This window comes from Akebia trifoliata, chromosome 8 (assembly GCF_017979445.1).
Source record: "Akebia trifoliata isolate Shusen 1 chromosome 8, ASM1797944v1, whole genome shotgun sequence".
NCBI classification, from domain to species: Eukaryota; Viridiplantae; Streptophyta; class Magnoliopsida; order Ranunculales; family Lardizabalaceae; genus Akebia; species Akebia trifoliata.
The window spans coordinates 31,907,595-31,918,623 of NC_141382.1; the positions used below are offsets into that span (position 1 = coordinate 31,907,595).

Genomic DNA, 11,029 nt, shown 5'->3' on the forward strand with positions numbered 1-11,029 from the left:
TTTTGTAAGGTTTTGATGCTTACCATCAAACATGCCAGTGGGATGTGGGAAAACATAATATGATTTGTTTTTTTTACAGGAATTTTCATGTTATACATGTGGGGGTGGGGGCTTATGGTTTCCATCACAGATGTGAGTGAGATGTGGGATAAACAATTTGAGATTTTTCAATACATTCTTAACCTCATCAAGTTTTTGATTGGTTAGTGTAGTGGGTAAAAACTATAACGCATCTGGACCTTACATGTGCCTAGATATAAGCAGAGTAGAAAAACTGAGTAGAGCAGTTCTGTTATGTTCAATGTGGTATCTAAGTCAACCTAACCCAGACAAAGGGCAAGGAAGAGCATCTAACTTGTTTTGCACAGAAAAAAAAGTAGGGCAGGGTTACATATAAACACCAGGGCCCCCCAGACTTCTTGATTTCATGGGAGATCCCAAGAATCTTAGAGGACGATAATACGACCAACATGGACTCCTTCCAAATTAGGTAAGTTCCTCAAAAAATAAAAGTTCCCCTATGAAGATCCCTGAAAATCAGGGATCATGGAAAAAATTTTATTTTGAGAAGGTTTTTGGGAACACGATAAATAGAGGAGAAGACCCAAGGTAAAGGGGTCGATCATTTTTTAGGGAGCTTGGGAGTTCATTATTATTTCTTGAGGAACTAACTTAATCGTTGGAGGATTTTGGCAAGTACCACACTGTGCCACCATTCCATCGTAGGAGCAAGGATCATTCAATGGAACATCGAAGCTGAGTTGTCAGAGGTAACCATAAATCACATCTATATCTTTGGAGTCGTCTATGGGAAAAAAAATTAAAAAATTGATTCGATTTTATTTTCTTGTCAGAGAGAGAGAAAGAGAGAATTGTGAGATCAATTCGTTCTGGTAACGACTAACCACAAGCCCCTCCTGCAATTCCCATCACTGAAAACCAGTTGGTAACTCAAATGAATGAGGTGATGCAGAAAGAGATGCAACAAAAGATAAACGCTTTGGCCAATGAGAATATAGCTCTTACTCAACGTTGGGAGGCTCAATAGAATGACAATCACGAAGAAAACCAGCATCAGACTGCATATGTTGATGATAATGTCTCCTTGAATAGCAATGGCTCAAGGCCTGCCTGTGAGTAGGATGATGCAAACGATGTGGTTCCACTAGTCGTTCAAACATGAGCTCCAACAATTCAAACGGGAGTCCCAACACCTTTAACTAGAGAAGAAGTCAGGGATTTTATCAGAAGAGAGAAAAAAGTCATCAAAAGTGACAAAATTAGCTTGACAGCTACGTAGGCCATCAAAGGTACATCGGGATTTCCATTCACTGTTGAGATCCTAACCACCGAGCTATTTAAGAAGTTCATTGCACCAAGATTCACACCATTCATTGGAATGAAAGATTTGATAGAAGATTTGTATCACTTTAAACAACTCTTAACATTGTGGGAGAACAATGAAGCCCTATTGTGTAGCCTTTTTCCTATTAGCTTACAAGGAAACATGTTAACATGGTTCCACAAGATACTTAGTGGGATCATAGCTTCATTCGAGGAGCTTTGCTTGGTGTTTATTAAGCATTATATTGGCAATAAGAAGCTAGATGAAGACGTCGATATTCTACTCAGCATAAGAATGAACCCAGTAAAAAGTTTCTAAGATTTCACCAAAAGATTTAGAGAGGAGGCTATGTCAATGGAAAGTTATGAAGGGAATATAGTAGTAGTGGCATTAGAATGCTCTGCCTCTGAAATCTAACATGTCCAAATCTATATTGAAGAAGAAACCTTCGACGTTGGTCGAGCTGGTAGAGAAATACATCAGAGTCAAAGATGATCCAAGGAAGATAGCTAGCAAAAGGAAAATTGTCCACGCAATAGTGAAAACCAAGAAATAACAAGAACAGAAGAAAATGATACAAGAGCACTCGAGCAAAAAAGTAGAATAAAAAAAGAAGAGCACTTACTTCTTAATTTCCCCAAGCGAGATTCTACCAGTTATCCAAAACGAACAATACTTTGAGTAACCAAGAGCATTGCGAATGAGGATTACTATGAGTATCATAAGGTCCGAGCTCAAATGACAAACAAGTGCCAAGCACTCAGGGTTTCCTTCAAGGTTTGGCTAATCAAGGTCTCCTTGGAGATTTCACAGGAAAGATGAAACTAAAGAGAATGCTTGAGAGGCCACATAAGGAAAAGCAGTGCCGAAAACTCGAATGGGAAGGCGAGTAGGGTGGAAGATTAGTTGTAATCCACGTTGTACTCAAGAAAGACAAAAAAAAATCATAAGAAGAATAACACAGACAAAAGATTAAAAGTGCGTAGAGCAAAACATATAAAACATGTCTACTCTACTCAGAATGGATTAACAGACAAAAACTTTGTGGAAAGTGAGTTAACAGTGGCCTTCTCTGAGAAGTATTTGGAAGAGTAGTTTATCTATACTATGATGCAGTCATAGTTACTCTCCAGGTCGGCACCTTTACGTTGAAGAGGATATTGGTTGATAGTGGGAGCTCAATGGACATTTTGTACTCATCTGCTTTAAAAAATATGGGTCTAACTAAAATCATGCTCAACCTTGTCAGGGAGCCTCTGGTCGGATTGGATGGGATATCAAAACAACCCTAAAGAAGATAGTCATGCCTATCCAAGCAAGACCAATAACATTGATGGTGAAGTTCACGGTGGTGGACGCTTCCTTCCCCTACAACGTGATCTTAGGTAGGTAGTGGACTCATGAGATTAAGGTAGTCCCCTCGACTTACTATCAAGTCTTAAGATTCCCAACCTCTCAAGGGATATGGGCATTTGAGGTGACCAAGCAATTGTGCAGATCTGCTACCCACATGATGATCAATATCAAATACAATGGTGGTTGGTCGAGGAGAGTAGCCCCCTAGTCTGGACGACGTCCAGATGGTGGATATTGGAGATGGAAGACAGATAGGGATCATATTCGAGCTATAATTATAGGATAATGAAGAATTGGTAAGATGAACAAATACGTCTTTGCATGGTCATTAGAAGATATGCCTAGGATAAGCCTAGAGGTCATTAGCCACCATCTGAATGTATCAAATTAGATGAGGCCAGTCAAACAGAAGCCTAGAAGACTAGCACCACAACTTAAAGGGACTGTCAACGAGGAACTCAATAAAGTGATTAGGTTGGGTTCATTAGAGAAGTTCAATTCCTTAACTGGATAACTAACATTGTAGCAGTACCAAAGAAAAATGGGAAAGTCAAAGCCTACATAAACTTCACAAACCTAAACAAAGCCTACCCAAAAGACAACTTCCCAATGCCACACATCGATCAATTAGTGAACACAACAACAGGGCATGAGAGGCTATCCTTTACAGATGGTTACTCTGCTTATAACCAGATCTAGCTCAATAAAGGAGATCGAGAAGAAACAACATTCATAACTGAACAAAGCTTGTGCTGTCACAAAGTTATGTCGTTCGGAGTAAGAATGCAAAGGCAATTAGAGGCTAGTGACATACCTATTCAAAGATCTACTCGAAAAGAATATTGAGGTAGACATCAACAATCTAATGGTAAAAAACAAAATAAAGAAATAACACATAGGAGATGTGGAGGAGGTGTTTGCTCAGATCAAATAGATTGGGATATATCTCAATCCAAAATAGTGTGCTTTCACGGTAATCTCTAAAAAGTTCATAGGATTCCTAGTAAGCAAGTGAGGGATTGAACCTAATCCCGAGCAAATCAAAGTATTGCTGGAAATGTCATCCCTGAAGACTAAGAAACAAGTGTAAAAGTTAGTAGGGAGAGTAGCAGTCCTAAAATGTTCATCTCGAGGTCTTCAGATAAGTGCAAACCATTGTACCTATTGCTCAAAAAGACAACCAAGTTTGGGTAGACAAAAGAATGTGAATAGGCTTTTGGTCAGCTAAAAGAGTACTTAGGAAGACCTCAAATCCTTTCAAGAGGGAGAGGAACTCAAATTATATTTGGTTGCATCTTAATGTGCAATCAATTCAGTATTGGTAAGGACAGGAGTTGCCAAAAAGCAATCAATGTATTTTCTAAGCAAGACATTGACTATTGCAAAAACAAGGTACTCAAAGCTAAAGAAGCTGGGATTAGCCTTGGTCTACTCAGCTATGAGACTAAGGCCATATTTTCAAGCGCAGAGAGTGCATGTGATCACCGAGTACCCTCTCAAGACCATGTTAGGTAGAACAGAAGGATCTAGCAGAATGGCTAAATAGGCAATCCAACAAGTAGAATTCAGAATTGAATACATTCCGAGGATTTAAATTAAGGGCCAAGTGGTAGTAAACTTCTCAATAGAAGAAAGTGCAGAAGTTATAGTAGAAGGGTTACCAAAAGAAAACAATTTTGAGCTTGTAGAGTTGGAAACTGGTTGGAAATTTTTCGTGGATGGGTCATCAAATTCGGAAGGGTCAGGAGTGGGGGCAGTACTGGTTACCCCGAAAAACACGAGAAGTGAAAAAATGGTGAAATTAAGGTACCAAGCCTTGAATAACAAAGTAGCAATATTGATCGGCAATACAAAGCTAAATGAACTGGGGGTGAAACAAGCCATAGTTTACAGTAATTCCTAGCTCATCATCAATCATGTGAACGGGAAATTCAAGGCAAGGAACGAGATAATGCAATTGTATCTGAACAAAACCAGAGAACAATTGAGTAGAGTCGAATATATTTGAGTAACGCACATCCTTTGAGTAGACAATAGCCATGAATATGCCTTGACATTTATAGTCTCGATGTTAGTGACAACTGAGAAGAGAGAACTTTCACTCAAATTTTAAGAGAGGCCAGCTATTGAAGAGCAAGACCAAGTCATGTTCATATCATTAGAAGGGGATCCAAGTTGGATGGATCCACTAGTCAACTTCTTGAAGACAGGGTAGTTGTCAAACATTGCTTAGAAAGCTAGATAGATCAGAACAAAAGCCATGAAGCACACCATGCTCAGAGACCAGCTCTATAAGAACTCATATGGGGGACCACTATTGAGATACTTAAACTTGAAAAAAGTATAGTAGGCCTTGAAGGAGGTAAAAGAAGAAAACTATGGGAACCACTTAGGAGATAGATCTTTTGCACTCAAAATACTCTTCCATGGGTATTTTTGGCCTTATATTTAGAAAGATGCCCTTAGGTATGTAAGGAAGTATGACAAGTGTCAAATACATACTCACTTAATTTACCAACCAATTATGTAGTTGAATTCGGTATTGAATCCGTGACCATTTGCTCAGTAGGGAATGGATTTGGTGGGACCCTTATCAAAGGATCCAAATAACCTAATCTTCTTCCTGGTGGCAATAGATTACTTCACAAAATGGGCTGAAGTGGTTCTTCTAATTAAGATTAAAAAATAAAAAGTAAAGAAGTTCATATGAGAACATATCATATGTAAGTTTGGGGTACCCCAGACAATTGTATCTGACAATGGAAAATAATTTTTAGAGAGACAAACATGGCCTTCTGCCAAGAGCATAGGATCAGACAAACCTTCTCCACTCCACAATACCCTCAGGAAAACTTGCAGGTAGAAATAACAACAAGGTTCCGATCAATATGCTAAAGAAAATAATAAATGAAGCTAAGGGAAAGTAGACTCCTGCTCTACATGGGGTAATGTAGACATACAAGACTATACTTAGGGGTCTCCACAAGAGACTCCCCAATCACTATGGCATATGGGATGGAGGCAGTCATCCCTACAGAAGATAGTTCCCCCACAACCAGGATGCATGTGATCACAGCGGAGTGGAACAACCAATAATTGGTGATAGAGCTATAACTTATGGATGAGAAAAAGGAAACTGTTTGGGTAAGACTAAAAGCCTATCATAAGAGATTACAAAATTATTGCAGCAAAAAAGTATGAGAAAGGCAATTCAAAGTGGGAGATCTAGTGCTTAGAAGAGTATTCTAAAATATAATAGAGTTGAACAATGGCAAGTTGGGGCCGAACTGGAAAGGGCTATACTTGGTGACCAAAGTAGGAAAGAATGGGGCTTACCACTTACCCATATAGATATTTTCCAACTTCTCTCAAAGTTTCGGTATCGATTCTTCATCCATAACGTTAAAAAAAAATTATATCTACAAGATAGAATTGAATTGAACTAATTGAACTAATTGGTCTTATATCAATAACTTCTCAATCTATATCCATTATTGTATCGGATTTCGGACATCCCTTTCAACGCCCTGACCAAGCCCTATCATTTTGAATAATTAAGTATAATTCAATCTTTTTATATTTTATTTGAATTTGGATAAAACTTTTATATTGAATCATTATTGGATACGGATTTTGATTTAGATAATGAAATATTCACTCTTATAAAGATATTTGAATTTGATTATTAATTTAGAGTATCCATCACCAGATTTTGGATTCGAATTTGGGTATTTGAATTTTTTTGAAATTCATATATACCTATATTGGACTGGAACATTTTCACCCATTTTTTTTCCTCGTCTCATCCATTTAAACTATATTTTCTAATAAATAGGGAAATTGCGTCCTCGCTACACCCACTTTAAAAAAAAAAACTAATTTTTTGTTCGGTACAAAAATCTTATTCGATAAAAAGCTACTGAAACTTTAGATTGCAACTCAATAAGATCCTACTGAATCCGCTTATAAGGACTTAAAAGGAACCTACCGATTGGCACACTTTAGGAACCTACTGATCCTTTTAGGTAGATTCTGTATGTTCCTGATGAATCTATGTTGGTGAATTTAGTATTGACCTACTGTATGAAAATTTGTTGAATTTTTTTCGCTATCGAGATTTTCTAATAACTACTAGATTGAGAATTGAGATTTCGATGATCATTAATAACCTATTTTGCAAGCTCTAAGGATATGCTTCTTGTACTATGAAACCCTAATTGAAACTTACGTTATTTTGAAGAAAAATAAGAAAATGAATTTAAAAAAAAAGGAAAAGATGAAGAAGAAGAAGATGGAGGAGGAGGAGGAGGAAGATTCGGTAGGTGATGGTGGTTAAATGTAGGGATGCAACTTGGGTCGGTTGGATGGTTAACCCAGGCTCAACCCAAGTTGTAGAACCCTTAATTTGAGCTCAACTCAACCCTTTATCGGGTTAGAGCTCATTAACCCAAGTTCAACCCGAGATTAAGCTTCTAAAATTGGGTTGAGCTAAAGTTAGCCCAAGTTGGGTTTGGGGCATAGGATAAAAATGCAAAAAAAAAAAAAAAAAAAAATAATAATAATAATAATAATAATAAGAATAGGTATATGAGGTAGGAGCTGTTTACCCCTCCCTTAACATTGATTTGACTCCCATCCCCTTGACATAGATCTGACTACTGAAGCTTTGACTCCCGACTCCAAACACTAAAAAACTACAGAGAACTATCTCACTTATTCTATTCCCTAATTACCAGATCTACACAACTATAAAAGGGGGAAAGCAGTATCAACGACTGATGAGGCCCTAGCAGCCTAAACCTCACCTGAAAGAAAGAGCTAGGTAATTTTGAGTGAGTTGGACTCATTGAGCAAGCCTAATTTCATTTTGATCAACACATATATTTTATTTTATATCTTAAAAAATAAATACAATATAAAAAATAAAATAACTAATAAATAATTTGCACATAATCTTCAAATCTATTAATTTTTATATTATAATTTTTTCCCTTAGTTTTATAAATATATGTAAGAAGAGATATATATTTTTAAAAATAAATAATTTTATATGTAAATATATGGCATTGGATTGGAGTTGAGTTGGGCTACCTGGAGCCTTAACCCGAATTCAATTTGGATTGAGATTTCATAGCTGAGGCCCAACTCATTTTTCATATAACCTAACTCAAGCTCGATTGGGTTGAGTTCGGGTTAACAATAACATTAAAATTATACCCATCATCCACTCTTTTGGCGGGTGTGTGTGAGACGAGCAAACAGGTGGGTTCAAATAGTAAGATTAGTCTCTTCCGACACTCCCAAGTCCTAAGTCCTAACTAGTGGTGCACAATGCTCTCCAGCCGTCATCTTCAGTTGTACGTTAGCAAACATTCAATTCCAATGGCACGTTTAGTAAATTTTAAGTCCTGAAAGGGGTGAAATAGTAGCGTCTCCCTCCATTCACATTCAAAATGTCCCCCACTGGATCTCGCAGGCTCATCACTCAAGATACACACAGAAGAGAGAGAGAGAGAGAGAGAGAGAGAGAGAGATGAGTAGAGCAGAAAAGTTCGGGAAGAAGAGCTCCACCGCATCAGGAACATCGAAGATCGAATTGAAGAAGAAATCGAGTCCGAGTCTTCGAAATCCATTAAAGGATCTCAACAGCATAAACACTACTTCTATCTCTTCTTCTCAATCGATTGAAGTTCCAAGAGGTTGTCTTCGCTTCTTCCTCTCAAACTCATCTTCCAAAACCCCTCTTTACAACCCCAAATCCCTCCCCAAAACCCCCAAATCAGCTCCAAATCCAAGACCCTCAAAGCCCAGATCCAAACCCCTACTCAAAAACCCAGAAAAACCCGCATTTCAGAACCCACAAAAAGCTAAGAAACCCACCTCAAGTCGTCTCAATCAGTGGCAAAATGGTAAAAATTCCAGCTTTGGAGCACCACCCCCAAATCCCAAACCTTCACCAATTTTGGAGGAGAACAACGTTAATGGCTTCTCTGTGAAAAAATTCGGTTCTGGGTCTCTCTTAGAAGATCCTTTACAGAACCGAAAACCAAAGAAACAATGGCCAATTACAGGGATGATGGTTGGTGGTGATACAGGTGAGTCTCCTGAACTGAGATTAATTGATTTTCAGAAAAAAATAGGTCATGAAGATGGTGTAAATAAGGTGGAATGTGGGTTTGATTTGGATTCCACACCTGGTAAGGCAGCCATGGAAGATAACTTGATCACCACCACCACAACAACGACAACTACACCTCCTGTTCAGGCCTCAATATCTCCAGAGATCCAATGTGGGCCGTCTCTGGCCTCAACAACATCTGCTTGTTTTGGTGCTGGTTATGTTCTTTCTGGGGTCACTGACAAGAGGAAATGCAGGCCAAGAGGGATCCTTACTGTTGGAGAGGATCTAGGATTTTGTAAAGCTAGGGTTTCTAATGGTTCTTTTTCCAATAATGATGATGATGATTTTATTGGATTTCTTAATAATTCTAGGGTTTCCTTGGTCCCTGCTCCTGTTGAAGCCTCAATGCATTGGCTATTATCACCCTGTAAGGAGGATAAGGGCAGTCCTCAAAATGTGGAACCCACCCCATCTCATTCTCCTTCATCTGGTCATGGGGTTTCACCATGTGAGTCCCCTGAGTTTGAAGGTTTTGGGGGCTGTTGTAAGGCTTTAATGTCAAAAGACGAGAGAGGATACCGTTACCAACTCACAACAGAGGAGAATTCTCCACTCTCTGAGTACTCGTTGGGCAGTCAAAATGTGATTTTGACCCCACAATCCGATTCAAGCTCCGATAGAAATGTCGGGTTGTCTTGGTTGAACAATGTGGAGGATAACCTGGAATGCAAGTTTGAACTTCTAACAAGAACTTTATCTCCCAAGCAGCAGTCATCAATGTGGGATCCATCTGATGTTCTTCCACTCCCTGGTTTCAGTTTCCAATTTCAGAAGACTTTTAATAACGATAGCTCGTTGGGGATTTCAAGTGAAAGATTTGAAAGTTTATCGCGGTCGCAGATGAGGATATCTTGGAGGGAAGGATTAGTTAGTAGAATTTTTGAGATGGATGAGTTGGATTGCTGTAGATGGAAATCAGATGATGAAGAGGAAGATATCAATTCCTCTGTTGATCGAAATATGGAAAATGATCCAACCTTAACCGATGATTTTGCCTCTCTTGAATTTGTGTCCAAGGAATCTGGAATTGAAGAGAAAAGCAACCCACAGAAACCCAATTCATGCGCTGAATCCATAAGCACAGAGGGAGGTGGTTTGGTCGCTTCGGAGGATTCAGATTGGACTCTGTGCTACAAAAACAAGTTGTTTGAAGTATAGACTGAGAATCACCATTTGAGGATTGCACTCTTCATGTAATCTGGTAATTCAAATTATTCCAATTAATATTTGTATCCTTGATATTTTATTATTTAATTTGTGTAGGTAAAGATGATGCAGGAGTTCTTGAGTTGAAATGAAAATTATAGTACCTGACCAAGAATGTCTATATTCAGGTTTGCTTTAACTGACCTTATTCTATTCTCTAAAGTGGATGATTTAGTAGCCACCTTATGACTCACAGAAGATCTAAATCTTCTAAAGTATTGCTTAAATTTAGGGTATGTTTGATAAGTGATAGTTGTGTCTGCGAGTTCACGTTTGGAAGTGCAACTCATGCGAGTTTATAACTCACCCTTTCCAAGTCGTTTGTCCTTTGTCAAATTTTTACTCTTCTTCCCCAGTCCTATCTCACCCTTTTGTCAAGATCACAGATCGGAGTAATCGGATACCATTGAGAACATTGATTGTTGATTAAAGGGAAAGAATAAACTTGGGTTTCTGAGATTGGGATGTTGGAGGTCTGGATGGGATTGTGGAAAGGTGTAAAGAGAGGAATGAAGAAGCTTTGAGAATTTCCATGGTATTTTTGCAGGTTTTACTAGGAAATTTTTTGAGAGGTTCTGGTTTATGAGCTTTTTAGATTGGAAAGTGACTTTTGATCCTGTACAACAGGGAATTGTGTAGTTCCCAAGCCATGGCCTCCTTTGATCACCACATACCCCAGCCTTTAATTTGTTCTCTCTTTGTTTTTGTTCTTTCTTGGTTTGAAACAGGGACATCTCCTTCTTCCTATTTTGAAGTTCCAACCAACGGTAAAGCAACCAAACACCAAAGTTAAAAATAACTTTCACCTTTAACTTTCGATTTTTTGACTTGTGAGAGTTGAACTTCTGAAAGTTTAACTCTCACGCTCAAGTAATGTTTTCTAACACACCCTTAGTCTTTTCAAACAAATGTCAGTTAAGTCTGATTTTGGGTTATTGATG

The 11,029-nt window shown here is 38.3% G+C and overlaps 1 protein-coding gene across 1 annotated transcript; it reads left to right on the forward strand.

Annotated features, from left to right (window-relative positions):
• Positions 1-8,234: 8,234 nt before the first annotated feature.
• Positions 8,235-10,040, forward strand: LOC147396529 (uncharacterized). Its single transcript, XM_086450138.1, has one exon. The coding sequence runs from the start codon at positions 8,235-8,237 to the stop codon at positions 10,038-10,040; it is 1,806 nt and encodes a 601-aa protein (XP_086306264.1).
• Positions 10,041-11,029: the final 989 nt, after the last annotated feature.